Raw genomic sequence first — 21,483 nt, forward strand, 5'->3', positions numbered from 1 at the left:
ACAATATATTATAACAATAGGTTATGGGTAAAATATCAAATATAATATTTAGAATTTGTCGATTTTAATAGTTAATAGGTATATCTGCTCATGTTGCTACAGAGCTAAGCTGGGAGATGACAGAAACTGTTTTTATATCTGCTAGATTTGGCTGAAAAAGGAACCAGAAGGCAAAATCTGAAACATTGGATTCAGGGAATGGAAGCTGTCACACTGAGTGGACTCTTATTGGCTGTACAGAAGAGACAGCCTCTCTGTTGAGCATAAGTGCCTTCACTGCAAACATTTAGCACCATATTTATAACGATTTTCTATTTGACAGAAGAAGAAGAAGAAGAATACCAACTGATAAATGAGGGAACAACATTTGTATTTGCCACTTCTGCTTACAGTCTACTTGCCAACAATGAGTACCCGGAAATGTTGAGTACCCCAAAGTTTTATGTTAGAAATAGATAGTATGGGTCCCCAGTATTCAGAAACTGCCGGATGCTAACTTATATATATTGGGCAATTAGCATAACAGACATAATTAGCATAAATTAGCATAATTGACTTGGCTGATCTGGACAATATTGGAGTGGTTTTTAGGGGTTATTGATGATGCTGAATCCATTTCTGACATTTTCAAAATCCAAAATGGCTGTCTAAACCGGTGACCAGATTTTGAAATCCACAAAAATCGGCCCACTGGCGGTTAAAATCTGGTCACTTCCGGTTTAGACAGCCATTTTGAATTTTGAAAATGTCAGAAATGGATTCAGCATCATCAATAACCCCTAAAAACCACTCCAATATTGTCCAGATCAGCCAAGTCAATTTTGTTGAAATATTGCCCATATATGCAATTATGCTAATTTATGCTAATTATGTCAGTTATGCTAATTGTCCAATATATATAAATTAGCATCCGGCAGTTTCTGAATACTGGGGACCCATACTATATATTTCTAACATAAAACTTTGGGGTACTCAACATTTCCGGGTTCACAATGGGGCTCTATGGGCTGGCAAGTAGACTATTATGACAGCAGATCATAAAGAGCTGTTTCTGTTTTCCTCATCCCACCTGTCCATTGGGTTCCTCCGGCTCCTCCCAGCGGACCATCACAGTGTTCTGAGAGATGATGTGGGCCTGGACGTTTCGGGGAGGGCTGGCCGGGGCCTGCTCTCCGGTCCGGGCCTCCACGCGTGTAGACGGGGGCCCCTGACCGATGCTGTTGAAGGCCGACACTCTGATTTCATACTCGGTGTTGGGATACAGTCCCCCGATGCTGTAGCGGGTGGTGGTGATGCTGTCCACCGTTTCGTACTTGCTGTCCGGCCCTTTGGCTCGGTACTGGATGATGTAGTAGGAGACAGGGTCGGGGTTGCCCGAGTCCCAGGTGATGGTCACACTGGTGGCGGTGGTCTCCGTGACGATGGGTGTACCGGGAGGCTTTGGCAAAGCTTTTAATAAGAGATACGGAAAGTGAAGAGATTAATGACATTCATGTGTAATTTAGATTTTGTATACCGTTTTGTATGTGTTGTAAATATAAGTCTCTTCATACCATAACCACTGTTGATTTTGTATTTTTCTTTATTTAAATAAGTTAAGATAATTAGATAATTCTTTATTGATCTCAGGTGATCCCGAATATATACATAATCTAAAGTAATGATTTGGAAAAGTATCTGCAGTTGAATAAGGAGTATGTGCAAGTGATACATGTACTGTAATATGCCATGTGAGATGGCATCCAGTGTTGAATCTGGATGAAATAAATAAATAAATGTGCTACATAATACTGGTGCAGGTATGTTGGTAGCCTAACACAGATGAGTATTTATTCATAGGAGTGATCCCTTTTAGACAGAGGTGAACTGTTGTAAAGTCTAACTGCAGTGGGCAAGAAGGAATGTAATGTATATCTATACGCACTTTTGCTGCTGTTTGTGTCATTTCTGTGGCTGCAAATCAGCATTTTGTTGCTTTTAAAATAAAGCTGGCTAAATAATAAAAAGGTTATGTTATATTTCTAATGAGTATAGATTATTTAAATTTATGAAGCAAATTGACTTGAGAGAAGTGAGATGTAACTCCACATCCTGGTAATTTGAGTCTCCAATAAAACTGGATCCCTTCATTATGTAGCAACAACTGAGGCACTTCCTCACATCCGTTTTTTCCCTCTCAGGTGCAAAATGATTAATCGTGTTATTAGAGCATCCCTTACTCTTGACTAAGACCTGAGCAATGGCCTCGATGATACCCAGGCTACTCATGGCCACACAGGTGTAGTTCGCAGACTCCCGAACACCATTGAGTTCCAGCACGTTCCGGCCAATTGGCATTTCATCCTCAGGGGTCAGGTCCTCATTACCCAGCATCCACTTGACGTAGGGCATGGGCGAACCCACTGCCACACAGGTGATGTTGACATTTCCTCCCGGCATGATCTCGTGGTTGGAGGGGGAGATGGAGAAACGGGGGGGCACACGGCGCACTGGGGAAGGAGGAGAGTCGGGGGTAGAAAAGGAGAGGGGTGGGGTTTAGGGGTTAGGGGGTGAGTTGGGAGAGGAGAAAAGTGGGGAAGGGGTTGAGGAGAAGAAAGGCGGGGAGAGAGAGGGAGGAGGGGAGGGGTAAAGAATCAGAGAGAAAGAGAGAGAGCAAGACAAAGCAAGATAGAGATTGAGAGAGAAAGTGAGGGCAAGAAAGACAAAAAGAAAGAAATAGAGAGAGAGAGAGGAGAGGTAACAGGAAGGGGAAGAATGAACTTCAGGGTTTTTACAGAAAATTACAAAGGGATATTTCAAGTTTAGTCCCAATTACTTTATGGTACTGATGAATCCAACAGAAAGACAGAAATCTTGTGTTGAGCTCAACCACTCAGAGTGAGCTGCCTACTCAAAATAATAGTGACAAACTCTTGAGTACCATTTCAACCAGGACATGACACCTATAGTCAGTTTCTCTTTGTTTGTTTCTTTCTCTTTTTTTTCTTATTGGTTAACATCCATTTAGGTGGAAAAATAAGACTTTGTAATTCAAGTAACTGATTATAATTGTATCTTTATCATATTTCTCCATCTACGCTTTGACTAAAAATGTTAAACTTTGCCAGAAACTTTAGTGAGAAACTTTACTTCATTGAGGTTTCTATGCCTTGAGGTGCTTCTGCAGTAAATTTTTTCTTGGAGAGTGTGTATGCATCATGGGGGCCGATCAATAAGCCCAGACTGCTTTGTCTTCATGAGAAGAACAAGGAACCTGGCAAGTTATATCCAATTGTGCATTTGTTGTAGCCTGGTTGACTATATATTAGGGAGAGAAGCACCGAGAGACTGAACTCATAGGTCACTCGCATGCCTGGGCGACTCAAGAGGGATAAAATGGTGGAGAAAACACAAAGAAGAGAACGGAGAACTGAAGACTGAGAGGGAGACAGAGAGAAGCAAGACAAGAGCAGAGACACTGAAGAGACAGATAGAGGGATAGAGGGAGTGTTAAAGATAGAAAGACAGAGACAGAGAGAAAGAGAGAGGCAGCTCTGCTTCTCTTCCAGACAATGACAGGCAATGTAGCAAAGGACAGCCACATTGTACATCAAGATACTGTACAATACATAGGATTCAGAACTGATACAGTGTGTAGTCAAATGAATTGGAAATGTGGACAGGAGTGGATCGAGGGTTCTAATAAGGTGTTGTGGCAATTACAGAGTGATCATTGGACACATTAAGTAAAAACACCAAGACACCATGACAGAGGCAGAACGGGAAAGAACGAGTGCGAGCAAAAAGAGAGAGATATGTGAGGTAGTATGTGCATGTTTATAAGTTAATAAACTTATGTACATGTGTCTGTCGCTCCTACACATCAGGGTGCAGACAGAATGCAGAAGAAGAAGAGAAAAAAGGGGAAGGGACAGGAGGGGAAAAGACAGGGAAGTGGAGATAAAGAGAGGATTAGAAGAGGGTTTTGGGGAAGGAGGGAAAAGGGGGAAGAGAAGAGGAGCGAGGAAGAAAAAAAACACATGGATCTATTTAAAAACACGGCTATATACCAAAGTCAGGCCCATTCAGAAAGTAGGTGCTTTAAAATAAGAGAATAGAAAACAAAAAGAAAACAAAAAGACTACTAGAGACTGTATGTTGAAGGAACAGAGAAAAAGAGGAAACCCCAGGTTCACAACACAGGAAACAGAAAGAGACAGAGAGAAACGGACAAACATCTCTGGATGACAGGAGAGAATGAAAGGGAAGGCAGACAGAAAGCAGAAACATTGTGGAAAAACTCAACTAAATTCAGCACTGGGAAGCTCATACGTGTGACATACAGCAAAATGTACTAAAAATAGATTCAAATAAAAAGTTATTATCAAACCCTACAGTAGCAAAACAATGAAAGTGCAAGGCTTATTTGGATGATTTGCAAATCCAGCAATAGTTCTAATATAATATATGGAATAAAAAGCAAAATAACATAAAATAAATATTGATAGATTGGCTGCATAACCTCCACTCCTTAATGTGTAACATCATTACTTGGATTCTTCATGGGCCACATCCCCCTACTCAAAGAATCTAGAGACAGTTGGATAGAAGTTAACATTTTTTCAACAAATTAAAAATATATAGTTGCCGTGACGTGACTATCATTTCATGAATAACAGATAAAGTGTAAAGCATTTGGAATACTTGTAGAAAAAATAAAAGCCGGAAGATACCCAGAATTGGATACAGAAGTTGAAGACAAGAAAGAGACAAGAGACAAAAACAGGTAGATCTGTTAGAAACGGACATGATTATGCAGGCATCTCCTCATCTGAGCATGCTGAGACAGACACACAGATAGAGAGGGACAGATAGACAGACGGACAGAGAGACAGACAGACTGCATCCATGACAGCTATAGCCTACATGCAGAGGACAGACACTGCAGTTGCAATGCAGCATGACAAAACTATCAGTTTAATTCAGTCTGTCATTAGTAGTTTTTTTTTTAGACCTATCGATACAACAAAACAAACTAAAAAAAAAAAAAGCAGGTAATTAAGCACATGGATTAGTTTGGTAATGTGACCAACAACAAGATGAAAGTGAGGCTGCACAGTGCACACAATGATGGTTACATGATCTGAAATATGAGCGATAGGAGTATTTCTAGAAAAAAAATATCAATCAAAACCAGAGACAAAGAAGTGAAGAATCCACCATTGAGACACAGCCGAGGACTTCACAATAAAGTGAGCTCATAACAAGGGATAATCCTTCACATGCTCACAGAGCCTCCAGCTTAAAGTTAATCGAGCCATGCTGCATGATTCCCCTCCATTTTCTATACAGTTTGTGAGAGCCACGAGCTTCAATCTTTATTAGTGGAGCTATCATTAGTCCTGTCCTCTGCAGGGAGTCTGGAGGCTACAGACTGGGGAAACCTTGGCACAGCTATAAGGATTACCGCTGTATCTCAGCACAGCTAAATACCCGTTCAGACGCGTCACCGAGCTGACATTTACGCAGCCCCATCCTGTCTGTCTCAAGGACACGGCTTTTATAAACCACCGTAATAAGAAGGAGTCATTAATATCTCCTTGATATCTAAAAATATGAATGGATGTGATTAACTTAAGTGTCAGTCAATAGAGGTGTGTGTATGGGACTGTTCAGCAGAGATAGCAACAGAGTGGGGACGTGACAGCACAGGCTGTGTTAAGGTAGAATTAAAGAATATAACTAAATATTCAGATAGTGTCATCTTAGTTTAGTGATTTAGCTTTAATTTAATTTAATTAGGTTGTTGGTATGGATAGGTATTTGTAATGTGCTGTGGTAGAAGAAGTATTTAGATACTTCAGCAACCATTACATTACATACTACTGAAGTAAAAGTGGGCTACTTCTTCCAAAATAATGCTAAATGCCAAATTATAGCATGACATCATCACAAGAGAGAGGAGTCATGAAGTTGTTAAACCGACTGTTACAGCCAAAGGATGCTAACAACACAATTTAATATTAGCTATCGCAATAAACTACTTTCTGGTTGTGGCAGTAAAATCTCTGACAGTAATGAAATGAGCAAGGGTGAATTTTATTAGTTACTAATTAAGTGTTTAATTTCAAGAAGGAAGAGGGAGCCATGTTTAAAATGTATAGCTTTAATGTAGCTATCAAAAGTAAAAGCATTCAGTGCAGCAAAAATGGCCCCTGTGAGAGTTGTGTATTATTGGATGATCATTCCTGTGTATATATTATTTTACTCTTGGTTGGGTACAGCTCATTTAAATGTTTAATGTCTTATTTTCTAAACCGTGTAGCCTACTCTATGAGAATGAGTCATATTTTAAAATAACTTCCTATACTTTATTAAAAATCTTAATCTTGTAAAGTAAACTAGTAAGCTGTCAGATCAATGCAATGGAGTATGTACATTACTATATTTCCCTGTGAATTATAATTGAAGAAGTAAAGGAATAACTATAAAGTGTATGAACTGTAAATACATAAGTAAAATGCAAGTGGGTCAAATTTGCACAGAGCATCTGAGTAAATGTACACTGCCTACTACTTTGCATTTCAGGAAACGTTCAGGATTTCGTGCTTTCGAGTTTATCTCATGAATTGTAAGTGCTATAATAAGGGAGTCTCCTACAAACCTTTACAGCACGAACAGGTTCAGAACAGAACAACATGTACAAGCGTGACTGCAAGTGCAACATTTTCACTCAATGCAACAAGTGCAGGATTGGAGCAGATGTGATGACATGGGAGCTGGGACACGACACTGCACATTATGATACAAAAGGAAATAAGAAGAAAATAAATATAACAGTAGCAAGACATGACAAGACAGCAGTTCAATAATATCACAATCCGAGCATATCAACAGGCGTGAACACACACTGTGCCATGCTCTTGTGTCAGTCCGTCAGTCAACAGACATGCAAGCGGTGCTCCTTTCTCTTTCTCTCTCACTCCTTCCATGCAAACATCGCCTCTTTTTAATCTTCCAATTCTTGGGTCTCCATGACAACAAGATCATACCATGCAGAAACATTGATCGGGGAGTGAAGGCAATACCAAGGGTTCTGCACACAAGGCCTCACAATGCAGTCAATGCACTCTGCTGCGTAGGCAGACCACTTCATCAACGTAGCAGCTTTAGAGAAATCAACTCTCTTCATTTTGGAGACAAAACCATTTCACTTCAAATCTATTCTGTTCCGGTGTCCTTTAAATGTTTTTTTTTTCTTTTTTGTTTCTCTCTGTTTCAATAAGTGAAGCTTTCTGAAACAAAGGAGTAACAAAAGAAAAGAAAGAGCACACCAACCTTCTCGAAGCTCTGAGGGATGGAAGGGGGTTGATGCAGAACACAATGACGTGAGGGGGGAGAGAGAGAACGGGGAAACACAGAGAGAATAAAAACGGCCAGCGCAAAGCCACCCGCTCCATCGAAACACACACACACACACACACACACACACACACGCACACACAAACACACGCCCATACAACCTCGCACACAACAGCTGCACCAAATCTCACACATCGCACACACACTTCTCTGATATCCCACTTGACATAGAAACTAGAACTTGTAAATCTGAACATTGGTCGTGGTCTTCCAGCAGTGAGCCAGAGACACAGCAGCACCCACAGTCCAGAGGCTAGAATCAGTTAAACAGGGATCATGTGGGCGCACAGATGTCATTAAGGCAAATCTATCTACAAGTAAATTATATCCTGATTCTGTTTCATTAATTTCATTCAAATTGCCAATCAAAAATGTGCATTTTTGTGCCTCTAGTACAGAAACCATTTTAGTAGACAGATCAGTGATGTTTCCATGCAGTTAAACCGAGGTGTGTCCCCAAATTCAGGTTCAGTTCGATTCAGCTGTAGGAGCTCACACCAAGGTTTAAGGTGGACTTGTTAAAGGTGGTTGTGAGAATACCAAACAACAGGGTCAACATATATTGTAGACAATGGATGGGTTAGTAAAACTTGTTTAAGAGCACAGTTACTGAGAAAAAATAACTTCATTAATCCCAAGAGCACCTTTACAGCAGTGATTTATTGCGTGTTGTCTCTGTGCATGTGTGTGCGTGTGCACGTGTGTTTCCGTGTTCAGGTCCTACCTCGCACGTAAAGGTTTGCAGGGGAGGAGTAGCGCACGCCTTGAGAATTGGTGGCCACGCACTCGTACTTCCCTTGGTCTGTTTCCTCGCTGTTGTCAATCTGTAAGGCTCCTGCAGAAAAAAAACCAAACAGAAACACAAGCAGATATTCAGTCGAGTTTGTAGAAAATATTTAAGCCTTACTTTGCATCATCTGCTTTGTTTCTCTAAGATGTTGTTGATATTTCACTGTTGAGAGATATCTGACCCTGTGGTATCCTCTCCTCTTTTACTAAAACATCAGTGTTGTTGTTATTTCTGCGAGGCACACTTTCATGTACCAGTAGTTGTATTTTATTTTTATTTTTCTCAAACAGAGACCTATTTTCTCCTCTTCTCTCCGACTACCCTCATTCTCCTACAGAAATGGCAATGCAGTTCAGAAATCAGATATTCCTTCCGAAAAGTTTGCAAGTCAAAAACAAGTCTTAAAATTACTTTTTTAAAACTTAGATGACACTTTAGGGGGCTTTTGTTGTGTACCCCTTTACAAGCTAGAGATCCCTCCTGCAGCAGACTCGCTGCCATGAAGAAAGCCTGTTTCTATCTTGGCAGCTAACTGGCAGCAGCTACACAGCTCTACCCCAGAGCATCGACCCGACGATGCTCTTTAACTCCTCAGCTTGTTTCCTTTACTCCCTCAATTTCTTTCTCCCTACTCTGATCTCAATGCGATAAACAGTGTCTTCCTAAACGTGCTATAATTACACACAGACCTCGTCAGGTATTCTTTTGTTTCCTTTGTATCACAAGGTGCTATTCTTACTGGGGTTTTTTTTCAACAGCCTTTTGAATTACCAGCAGTGTTTTTTTGTTTTTTTTGCTCTTCAGCCTGCTCTGTCACATTCATCTCATCTGAAACTGACTTTGACATGGAGCCTGAGGAAGAGGCACAAAACCAAGGATTACACTCTGCTGTTATACTGCACAGAGAGGAAAGAAACACAACTCAGAACACGCACAAGGATACAACACACCAAATTGTGTAGATAAACAGACACGCTCTCTCATACACATGCGCGCATTGCACAGCAAGTTTGAGTCTGATATACAGCATCATGTTTTGTATCATATCTTGTGTGGGGCTGATAAGAGGCATCTGGCTTGTAAGAGATGCTTAGAGATAAGTAGACAAACAGAAGATATAACAGGCTCTGGCCTTACACTGATCTACGCACAGTGGTGGAAAAGGCGTTCAGAACCATTACACAAGTGAAAGTAAAATCACTTTGTCAGAAGTTAAAGTCTTGCATCCAAAACTACATAAAATACTTGCAAAAGCGATGTTAGATAATACTTAAAAAAAAAAAAAAAGTTAAATTATCATACATTATATAACTTCATTATTATTAATGACACATTAACATTCTAGCAGCAGTTTAAAGTTGTAGCTGATGAGGGTGCCAAATTTAAAGGGTCATTTCGCTTGAAATACACAAAAATCATGTTCATCACTGCTGAAGCACTGGCAACTAAATACCATATACAGTACACTCAGTTTATTAGGTTCACCATCTCCTCCTGTAATAATACAGCAGTAAATCCACCTGTAGTGGGGTGGTCACTGGTGTTTTTGTGATGGTGTTTCTATTATTCTATCCATTTAAGGCCTGAATGACAAAAGCACGAACTGAACACTTTCATGATTCATGCTTTATTTATGTTTTAGACATATTACTTTCAGCTGTGCCTGTAGAAACCACATATCTCTGAAAATGTCAGCACATAAAAACACAAACCAATCTGCACAGGCAGAGGACAGAAGTAGAAATAAGTGAAAAGACATGGATGTTCCCCTTTTGTAATTTAGGTGAACCTCTGATGGTCCATTTGCCAGCTTATTATGAAGCATTTGCAAACAGAAAAAGGAAGAAGAGAGCAAATAATAAGCCCAAATGACTGTTCCCAATGAAAAAGAAAAATCTTTTGTTTTGAAGATGCACATTCATATCGATTAATGAACAAAAGAATGGGCAGAGAAATCAAAAATGAAAATAATCACTAGTTGCAGCCCCAGACGTACCACAAAATTAAACCTGAGACTTGGCACTTGAGTGAATGTAATCACAAATTACCTTCACCACTGCACACACATACTCATGGTGAAGAAAACGTTTGTATATTAAAGCTAAAAAAACAGTTAAGCACGAAAATGCTCCACAGAGACAGACTGTGGGTGTTTGTGTGTGTGTGTTTCTGCGATTGTTCTACAATAGCTGATCAGTAAAAGCAGAAGTTTAAACACCGTGTTTTTAGAGGCTCAGAGGAGGGAAAGTTTGACTTGTTACAGCGGTTTGGGGCACAGTATGTGTTTTGTGTTTTTCAGTGTGTTTAGTGAGCTGAGGAGGCCCAGCAAGCTGAAGCTGTCATCCATTTGCTTCTGTCTTCTGCAGTTACGTGGAAGGAAAACAGCTCGTGCCCTCCTCTGTCTCTCTATTTTTCCATCTCTCATTTCCCCGCAGTACAGGGCAGAGTTGGGAGATAAACAGGAATAAATTATCTGCTCTACAAGCTGAGCCTCTCCTTCAGAAGGAGGTGGAGGCAGAAGGAGAAGCGGGAGAGAGACGGAGCTGGGGAGAGATGGAGCTGGACAGGTGGAGCTCTGCAAACAAGAACTCATCTGACAGCTGGAAGCAGCTCATACGGCTAACCATCAGCACAAATCTGAAGTTGGCAATTGAAGTCTTCTCTAATGCAAAACACGGCATGGAGAAAGACTGGTGTTGTATATATACATACATAGAAAATACACACGTCCATGAAAGCACAAGTTGACAGGTAATTGGCAATGGACAAACATGATGAAAGTCAGTGTGGAAAAGCAAGATAAAAAGCAGTAAGAGGAGAGGAGAGAGAACGAGTCAGAGCAGTTTGTTAGTGAGTCTGGAAGCTGCTGACAGCCCTCGAATGAGATGTGACTTCAGTAAATTGAACCACTGTGAAATCGCGGACGGTGTATTGTGTCTTCTGGACTGAGACTCAGCCGATCAGATGACAACAGATACCGCTAACCCGATCGCTGGGATGGAACTTCTAGGTCAAACAGATCACCTGCGGACTCCAGTCTCCCACGAGGTGAGACATTCAATTGTAACACTACCAACAATCAAGACAAGTGGTCTCTATTTTCATCACAGCGTATGAACGTCAAGCAATTTAAAAATAGACTTTGGGGATCAAATAGATTCTGAGTATGAAGCAGTTTCATTTGCACCCTAGTTAGAATTCAAACATTTATTTCTACATTTGAATAAAATGTCGAGGAAAAATAATTAAAGGCAACACAAGACTAGATTTTTAGTGCACGTTCAGTCTTGATTATAAAGTGTGAATTTATTATTCACTCTTTGGAAAATTAATTATCATTTCAGTCTCTCATTTATGACAAAAATGCCCTTCACCAAAAATGAATCATTTGTTTTTTGGTCCATCATGCTCTAATTTCATTAATATCTGTCTTTGAGATACAGCAACACTTTCTGAGTTATTCCTGATCAGAGCTTTCAATAAAACATAAGGGATAAGGTGAAAAAGTGTTTGCTGTCATAAATTTTGATCGAAAAATCTTGGTCAAAATATCTTTACAGGGGGCGGTGTTTAGCTCAGTTGGTAGAGCACCCGCCCCATGTATTGAGGCTATAGTCCTCACTGCAGGCGTACATTAAAGGCAAAAAGCCCCCAAAAATATACAAAAAAAAAATCTTTACAGCTGATTAAAGTAAAGTCAACCATGTCTTTTTCTGCTCATCATTTCTCTGTTTTGCTTTAGAGTAAAAGTGTGGGTATTTCCATAACTACAACCTTTGATCACATCACATCACAGTTCTTCACAAGGACAGGTCCGTCCATTACCCAGTAGTCCACCTCAGGGTCCATATTGCATGCCATCTGTTAGAGTGTAGGTCTACGGAGGCTGTTAAGTGCTTAGGTAAACTCTGCAGATCTCAGTCCCAAATGTCAGAGATAGACAGATAGCTTGTCATAGTTCTCCTCACGCACATATAAACCAGCGCAGCAGATGGCATGGAAAAATAGATGGAGGACTTGGTGGAGATATGAAGATGTCAGAGAAAGTTCAACTCTATACTGCACCATATGTTTATACCCTCAGGAAACAAATGGCATGTACGCGCAGGTTTTATGTAGGTGTAACCACACGGAGTTCACGACTGTTGACGGCCAGTTACCTGCAGTGGGAAGACACTACAGATGATGGATACTTATGGGCTGTGAAGTGGCTAAGAGTCATCTTTCGTGGGATCTGAGCGTAATATTCTCAATATCATTTTTCATTCTGACCCACATGGGCCATAAAAATATTTCCAAGACCTAACACAGAGAGAAAAGCAGAGACAGAGAGAAAACAACGTTTGTGGCCCACTGGCTGCCGTCCAACGAGAGCTGGAAGACGTCCATTAAATCAGAGGCATTGCTTGGAAGGTGCCCCCATTAAAGAGATCTTAAAGGAGAGTTTCATCCATAACACATCTTGCTGCTATTTTGTGCGTAGTTCACTTGTAATTGATTTCCTCCAAGTCATTTCACTGCAGTGTTTGGTTCATTATAGGGCGCATTTTGTTGTTCAGCTTTGCAATGCCTTTTGTGATTCAAAATCCTATTAATGCCTGCGGGGGATCTCACTGAGAACATTTGTCTTGCTGCTGTTACATTGATGTGATATGTGGACAAACATACTGTACCGGTGAATCAGTGTCATGTGTGTGTGTGTGTGTGTGTGTGCGTGTTAAACACTCTACAGAGCAGACAAAGAGAAACCTATTTTAGGGACAAAATAAGTTAAAACTATAAACATATCCTTACTAAGAGACAACATTGGAGAATATATGTATATATATAGATATTGTTTCAATGCCTTCACAGCTTTTTGTTGTTGTCGTGATTTCAAGCATCCAAACAACACCTTTTCATAAATGATTAGTTAATTAGTGTATATTGTAATTACGAATACTGCTCCCTTGGTCGTGTCTTTCTTGTTTCCAACAGACATATTAGAGCTTTAAAACTTATACACTTATATAAATGTTGCTTTTTTTTCCTTTTCTGTACGTGTCTCTATTGTTTGCAGCAGCAAAGTTGGTCCCACACCAAATTCCACCCACGGCCACTGCAGAGTATTTTACACAGAGGCAATCTCACAGTTTTCTATATATCACAGCGGTAAGTATCCATTTTTACACAACAGGAGGTTATTGGGAATCACACCAGGAACTGGTGTGGGCTCTGAAACTGTTTCTCCTGGCAAAGAAAGAAGGACTGCAGCTACATGCAAATGGCCGGCCAGTAAAGCACTGCATATTGAATATGTTGATGTGTGTGTGTGTAGCCTATATGAGTCTGTAGAAACAGTGGTACCCAAGATCTCAAGCATTTGAAGGGTTTTTTATGGGTTTAATTTGAAAAGATTTTGAGCTTCTAACACAAATAAATAAGCAGATAAGTTTATAATGGTCACTACTAGTCAATTAAATTTTGTAAATGTGTAAATGAGTCTGAAAGAAAAAACTGTGTGGATAGAATCTGTGTAATTGATGGTGAGGTGAATCTGCAGATTGACAGGAATCAGGTTCAGGTGTGAGAACAGGGTCAAAATTTGTACTTAGTTATTGTGTGTGATGCTAAAATTACAGAGTTTTACATAGTCGCCTGAGTTTTCTGCTCCTGTCTGTATACAGAAGGTCAAAATGCTCTTTCTATTTCACAGTGTCTTTGTCTAACTTCATTTCCATTTTCACATGTTAACAGTTTATTCACACTGTCTTATTTTTAAATAAATCCAAATCTCTTGAACATGTGCAAACTTGAATTTCTCACACAGATTTATTTGACAGATTTCAAGGCTTATTGACTTCAAACTTAAGAACTACTTGTAAATCACTAGGCTAAAAGCTTTAAATCTTTTTGACCCAAATTTTAGCCTATAGGTTGTCTTTTTTTTTTTTTTTTTTTTAAATCCCCTTTCCAATCCAAAAACACTAATGCGAAAAATTGTAAGGAACAGATTAAAGTGTGTCGTTTATCTCTTATAAACTCCAAGCTGCAAATGTTAGCGTGTTTAGCCTACAGTAATGGTAGAATTCCAAAGCTACCAAACACATCATTAGTAAATATTATGTTACAGTACATTGTCAGACATTGTGAAAACTCACTAACCAATGAGTTTAGGTTTGTGTGTTTTCGTCTTTGCTTGGGACACGCTACATAACGTGACACATCATATCATATGTAGAATCAGTTGCAGATTTAACACCCTCTCAGTTCTTTCTGCTCTTGAGTTGGCTGAAGACAGTGTGTGTTTTAATTAGCAAGCTAGCCGTAGTTGCTGAAATCTGCTAGTTGCAGTTGTCATTTCAGCTGGCATCATCAGCGGCTGGTTAGAAAGCAACGGCAGCTTTCGTCTACCTCTGTGTGAAATCACAGGAGACCCGTTCTTGCAGAAATGACCAAGAAATTGATGTGATAAATCTGTCGTCGGCGCCACCACCTCTGCAAACTTACACGTGCTGTGTGAGAATGTAAAGCCTGACAGGGCCGGGCCTTTGTGAACTGTCAGGTCACGAAGATCTTAAAATCTGAACGTGTACAAATACATAAATGTGTTTAAACAGCGTGATGGCAAAGTGTGGAGATGAAGCCTTAGACGCGGTGTTGACAGAGGGCAGTAGTGATCAGAGAAGGATATTGGTTGACAGCAGGGAGATATCAGAGCTGGCAGGACAGAGGAGCACAGAGAATATGGATGAAGCAACAACAAAATGGTTTCGCCTCACCATCACTTTCATCCCCCCTGAGGACGCCTGAGTGAGAATGGCTGAGAAAATACGTGCCTGCCTACTCCAGCAGACACTGTATCATCTACAGAGGAGCATAAACAAAGCTGAATAAACTGTCTTAAGCGCAAGATGTGATTCCTCAGTATTCATCCCCAGATCTGTCTGTTTGCACAGACACACTTTTCTTCCTCTCCCTCGCAGCCAAAAAGCTTCCCTCCCTCTTCACCTCTTACTGTCAGGCAATGTGATTTTACATTCACATTTTAAGACACAGAGCTCATTTCACACTATTTTGGTCGGGGCGGGTCAGAAGAAAAGAGGAACATCAGTTAAATGCTTAATGTGAAGAAACTTCTGTCTGTGTTTTTATTGATTTGGAGATCTGAAAAGAAAGAGAATTATGGTTGCTTTGAGCTACATTATTATATTAAGTATTTATTTCAAAATGGACTTACTTTATAATGATGTGCAAACGTTTTCAGAATTACTTTTAAAAAGCGTGTATGAGAGTTGGCATTTTCTTTTTTTAATTACACACTGCCATGTTTTGAGATATTTGTGATCAACAATGGAAATACATTTGCGCCTTTAAAGTGACATAATCTTTTCTCCCAAATGTTAATAAAAAGCTTTTTTTTTTTTCCTTGGCTTAAGGACAGCACAATTATCCTTTTATGAAATTGGCTTTAAAAAGGTTTTACAACCCCAAAGGATGTCGATAAAAACAGAGAGGAGCATGTAATCCCTTCAATCATAATTAAAACATGATAATCACCACATTTAGAGCAACAGAGATTTTACCTGATAGCAATGCTAATCCTTAGATGCATTTGTTTGCCTGTCTGCAAATTAAATTACCTGACCCTCGGCTAACTCACCTGATCGGAGTTGTTTGATGCGACCCTGGCTGGTGCCGGGCTCGACAGGGAGGAAGTCTTTGAACCAGGAGATCTCTGGGTCGGGGATGCCGCTGGCAGCGCACAGCATGGTGGCTGTCTTCGTCCGCTCCACCACCTTCAGCTGGGGACCCATGTCAATACTGGGGAAGCCGAATGGCAACAGGTCCTCTGGAAAGACAGAGACAATATATATATATAAAATTAACAGAAATTTTATTTTTTTTTTTTTGGGGGGGGGGATCCAGGTGGACAGAGATGAAGAAATGTGTTCAGTAATTGTTGCAACAGCTACACAAATGACTGGTTTATCTTCATGCACTGAGCCAGCCCTACTATGCAGTGAATGCTTCCTTTCCTTCTTCTGGGATGAAACCTAAGACTCACTCACACACAGCGAGCCCCCTTCCCCCCTCCCTCCCTCCCAGTTCACATCTGCCGGCTCTTGGGAAGTGGAGATACTGGCGAGGACATTGGAGCCACTATATCCTCCTGCATCAAAGCAGCGTGTCCTTCCTACAGCTAGCTAGTCATTAGGTGATCTTGTAGGCGGCAGGAAACACAGTAAGCTTTTAGTATGTGTGTGACAAGCTGTTTCTACAGGAATATAAACAGACCGCCCAATCAGCAGGAGTTACAGCTGTGAAAAAAATAGAAACCCTTTGATAAATGACTGCATGTATGCATGAATTAGTCCTCAAATACGGTCAGATCTTCATTTATTTTTACAATAATGAACAAAGACTAATTATTTTGATAATCAACACACAAATCATGGTGTTGTCTTTGTCCCAACTGAAAACACTATTGAAAGAAAGCACAGTGCATGATGGGAAAAAAGTAATTGAACTAGTTTGGAGGTTCAGGTTAGAGGTACTGTGACTTACATAAAGAACTGCTGCAGCTCAATAGAGGCTGTGACCATAAACACTGAAGTAAATCGACTTCCGAAATGATTTCATAAAAAAAAAAAAAGATCCATTTGTTGGAGGAGTCCAGTCAGAGTTCAGACCAGTGGACATACTCACACCAGATTTCCCAAGAATATGTCTGAGCCGAAGCAGCTTTGTAGGAGGAATGGGTCCATGATAGTCTGATCAATAGCTTCTGGACGAACATGCTTTTGGTTATTGCTGCCACAGGAGGTTTGATCAGTTATTAAATCCAAGGGTTCACTTGTTTTTTTTCCCCCACCAGCATTGTGTAATATTTAACAACTGTGTTTGATAAAGACACAAACGATTATAATTGTTTGTGCGATATTAGCTGAGGGAAACTGTGTTTGTCTACACTTGGGACTTGGCTGAAAATCAGATCACATTTTATGACTAGGTAATGGAAAAAACCAGGTCAGGCACACACAGACACACACACACGTACACACACACCCAAAGTACATTTTTAACCTCAAACCACAGGTGTTTGGTGACAGTGGCAGTGAACTGTGAGTTTTCTTCCATGGCGTGGCTGTGTGTTATGAGCTGGTAATGATTCCTGTCTAATAACTATGCAGAGAGCTACTCAGAAACAGCAGCAGCAATTAGGAGCTGGGATCAAGAGGAGGGGCAGGGCACTGGGGGTAATAAGGACTTGTTAGCAGTAATTGTTAAAATGTACCAACGATTAGAGAGGCCGATCTGGGATGTGTCTGCATGCGTCTGGATATGTCTGATTACGTTGGGGGGCAGTGGATGAGCGCGCGGGTGTGTGTGTGTGTGTGTGTTGTCCGTGCGTGTTCACACTTGTCTTTGTAGCCATGTTCTTATTAGCATCTTCACAGATTTTCGTGCAATGTGTGGAATAATGCGCCGACACACGTTCAGGCATATCCAGGAAAAACACACACAAACACATTCACATGCACTTTCTCTAGTGAATGGGATTAAGTATCTCGGTGACAACAGTCCAGATGGCCAGACACATAATCAAGCATCCATCAGCCCTCCTGCTTCCTGCTCTCCTTACCCTTTTAACCACTCTATCTCTCTCTACGTACACACAGACACCTCCCCCATACCTGGGACTGTAATTATATATTCTACCTTCCAACAGCAGCGAAGCCATTACTAAGATGGCAATTTGCTTGGCTAATAAATCAAACCCGCAGGAGCATCTTGATTGTCAGGCAAAACAGAAGTCATTGAAAGTTTGCATGCTCGAGCCCAGCATCACTGACAAATCTGAAGCCAAAACACAGTCCGAGATGCAAACCGTGGCCACGTCAACTGTCTGTGTGTTTTTCCTCCGCTCCGCTCCTCTCCTCCTCCGAGCCCCCCTGCTACCTAACCACATGACAGACGTGCACCATCTGTTTCCACACGCTCTGCGATGGGGATGAGAGGCTGAGTGGAGATAGGATCTATTGCTCTCTTTCTCTCTTTCCACAGCCATCACCTTTCTGAGAGACCCCCGTCAGATAGGAGTGTCAAGCTGCTCCTCGCGGCGCGGCTAAGAGGAGGAAAGAGAGGAGAAATGCCACGAAGGGAAAGAGCATAATAAACACCAAGAAGAGAGTCTGGGGACCGCGGTTAGTCTCAACAGCACGGTTAGGGCTCAGGTGGCGATCAGGCCTCAAAACAGCCTAAGCGGAGGTAGGGGATCACCTTGACTCCACCCCCCTCCCTCCTCCCTCCTCCTCCCTCACACCATTCCCGAGCGATCAGTGCTAATGAGCCACTTGAATGGAGGCCAGTGGTACGGCCATTGATGAAACAGAGAGAAAGAGAAAGGAAGGAGGAAGGAGGAGATCGATCGGCAGGTCAGGAGGCGAGCTCCCCCGGGGGGAGGAATACGCTGGGCCTACATCTGCTCCCCTCTGCCCACCCCCAACCCCATTCCTCTCCTGAGAGGGTTCAGATGGTCTTTTTATCACACCGCTGGCTACCGCTACACGGACTCCCTGGCTGTTACAGTAATTACAGCACGCCACTGCAGCGGGTGCAAGTGTGTGTGTATGTGTCCATGTATATAGGTGTATGTATGTGTATGTATGTGCATGTGTAGGTCTGGCTCTGCATTCCAGTCAGGTCTTTATCAATGCTGCAAAAGAGAGTGTAGGTGGAACTTGAACTGAGGCAGGAGAGAAAAGGATAGATAGATAGATAGATAGATAGATAGATAGATAGATAGATAGATAGATAGATAGATAGATAGATAGATAGATAGATAGATAGATAGATAGATAGATAGATAGATAGATAGATAGATAGATAGATAGATAGATAGATAGATAGATAGATCTGTTCTGCAGATGCACATAAACCTGCAGACAGATTGTGGTGCTGGACAGTGAAGTACAGTTCACTGGAGAGGAGAATATGGGGCTACAGGTATTCAGCCGGGCTTGAGGATGAGTCAGCGGCTGCTTGAAATAGATACTGTAGGCATGGCCTTGATCACACTTTTCACCAAATGAATCATTTATCAAAAACACACACTGCTGTGCAAAAGTAGCGCTTATTTTTCATCTCCTGGTTAAATTGATAAGACAGCCTATGGAAAAATGTGCCATGTGTATACAAACAGTGTGTGTGTGTCAACAGCGTTTGCTGGAACATTGGCAAAGACCAAGCAGCATTGTTCCCTGGAGCTTTGTGTTTATGCGTATTTGTGTGTATCAAGAGGTTGAGCGCGTACATTTTGGCCTGGTTATGTTTGCAGAAGGGCAATCAGGCCTGGTGCCCGAAACCAGTCGGTGGAGCCAACCAGATCTGGGCAAATATACAATTCATGCGTCCGCGTGCACGCACACACACACACACACACACACACACACACACACACACACACACACACACACACACACACACACACACACACACACACACACACACACACACACACAGAGTCAAACACATAATGCATATGATGCAAACAAACAAACAAGAATCCAGGTTTTCTCTCTCTGTCCTTCTCTGTATTTTCCTGTCACACTCACAGTTACTCAAACACAGATGCACTCGCACACACTCGAACACTCCCCTCCACACAGAAAATCATCATTTGTCCTGGTTTAGAAGCAGGTTGCCTATTCATCTTTCAGTTCATTTCAGTGGGGAATGGCCCATGTGCTCGGGACAAGCCTGAATAAAAGGTGATCTCGGGGAGCCTGATTCAGGATTAATCTGCCAGCGCTCAGCAGTCTTCAGAGGCTGTAATGCTTTGACTCCTATAGACTGCAGGAGGGCTGAGGAGGAGCACTTTAAATGCTAATGGACCTTTATGATAATAGATCACAATACAATGCACAATCAGACTTTGTATCATGGATCAATCCCCACCAGCGAGTCCCCCACCATCCTGAGCCTAAACCTGCCTCTCCTCACAGATCCAGCAGCTGGGGACCAAACACACAAAACATAGTAATCCCGCATAAAACACTCTATTACATTAAAACGCGCATGAAGACTGAACTGTAAGAAAAAAAAAGAAAGGATGGAATAGAAACAGTGAAGATGAGGGGGTATATGTGATGAAAGAGCCGGTTCTCCACTCAAGGAGTATAATCCTCTTGCAGGCTGAGTTGATATTGGCCGGTCTGCCAATGCAGCAGACGCCTGGGGGGAATCACTGATCTGACTCTGTTGTTCATATGAAGGGTGTTTGCCATGGTGGCAGAACATCTCTCCTCCCCTTTCACTCTCTCACTCTCTTCCTCCCTCATTCCTCGCCTCCCTTTCTCCTAAAATGGGACACTGGGAGGTGAGTATAATCAGGATTACTCTGCACAAACCAGCCACATACACATACAGATATGCACAAACGCACATGCACACCCTTAAACGAAGAAATCCTCATGCCTCGTCACACGCACATGCGCTCGCACACACACACACACACACACAGATGCACATACACACTGCTGCAGTGATGAGAATCTCTCGCCCACCAGAGGTTTTTCAAACATGCAGAACTGCAGATATTCGCGTCTCCTGAAGGCAGAACAACACAGCTGCAGTGTCCATAGAAAAGAGCAGTTTGGGTGGAAAGGGGATGGGGTGGGTTTGGAGGTGGGGTGGGGCACCCGAGAGCCTGTAAAAATGCAAAAGGAGGAGAGATGGAGAGAGTCTGGATAGACAGCGAGGGTCAGGGAGAATAAATGGCCGAGAAAATGAAAGAATGAATAAAACAAGAGAGAAGAAATTAGAAACGGACATCGCTGTGGGCCAGAGAGGAGACCGCCAGAGTCAAAGACAGAAAGATATAGTGAGGAGAGGAAGTAGGAGTAGGTAATGGGATAGGAAGGGTGATATGTGAGGATGATGGTAAAGGCACACACACACACACAAAAAAAGGAAAGATCTCACTGGCCATAACCTGCCACAACTCCATCCATTAGGCAGCCTATAGAGCAGCAGCCCATATCCTGTGGCCAACCACAAGCCCCTCACACTGTACTACATTGCTATTAGCGTCGGTCAACCATTATACGAAATGATGAGATGGAACACATCAGGGGATGAAAAGGCTTTTCAGTGGAGGGGTTTGGTCAGTAATGGAAAGCCTCCTTTCTGCTTCAGAGGTTGCAGGACCTTTTCTTCGCTGATCCCTGTTTTGAAAAGACTGACCAGACACAATTTGTGGAGAGGTTTGTGCATATAACAGCATTTTTGGATGACACAGTGTTTTGTAT

At 41.7% G+C, this 21,483-nt stretch overlaps 1 protein-coding gene across 1 annotated transcript in view; it reads right to left on the reverse strand.

The window, feature by feature from the left end:
- Window positions 1-21,483, reverse strand: part of LOC311000755 (receptor-type tyrosine-protein phosphatase S-like) — a 67,004-nt gene that overhangs the window by 23,585 nt on the left and 21,936 nt on the right. The window contains exons 5-8 of the mRNA XM_083991581.1: window positions 15,834-16,022; window positions 8,126-8,236; window positions 2,220-2,489; window positions 1,070-1,449 (exon numbers count right to left, since the gene is read on the reverse strand). Of these exons, the coding sequence (XP_083847707.1) occupies window positions 1,070-1,449; window positions 2,220-2,489; window positions 8,126-8,236; window positions 15,834-16,022 (950 nt within the window). The remainder of the gene's footprint in view (window positions 1-1,069; window positions 1,450-2,219; window positions 2,490-8,125; window positions 8,237-15,833; window positions 16,023-21,483) is intronic.

This window comes from Trachurus trachurus, assembly GCF_905171665.1.
Source record: "Trachurus trachurus genome assembly, chromosome: 17".
Lineage (NCBI taxonomy): Eukaryota > Metazoa > Chordata > Actinopteri > Carangiformes > Carangidae > Trachurus > Trachurus trachurus.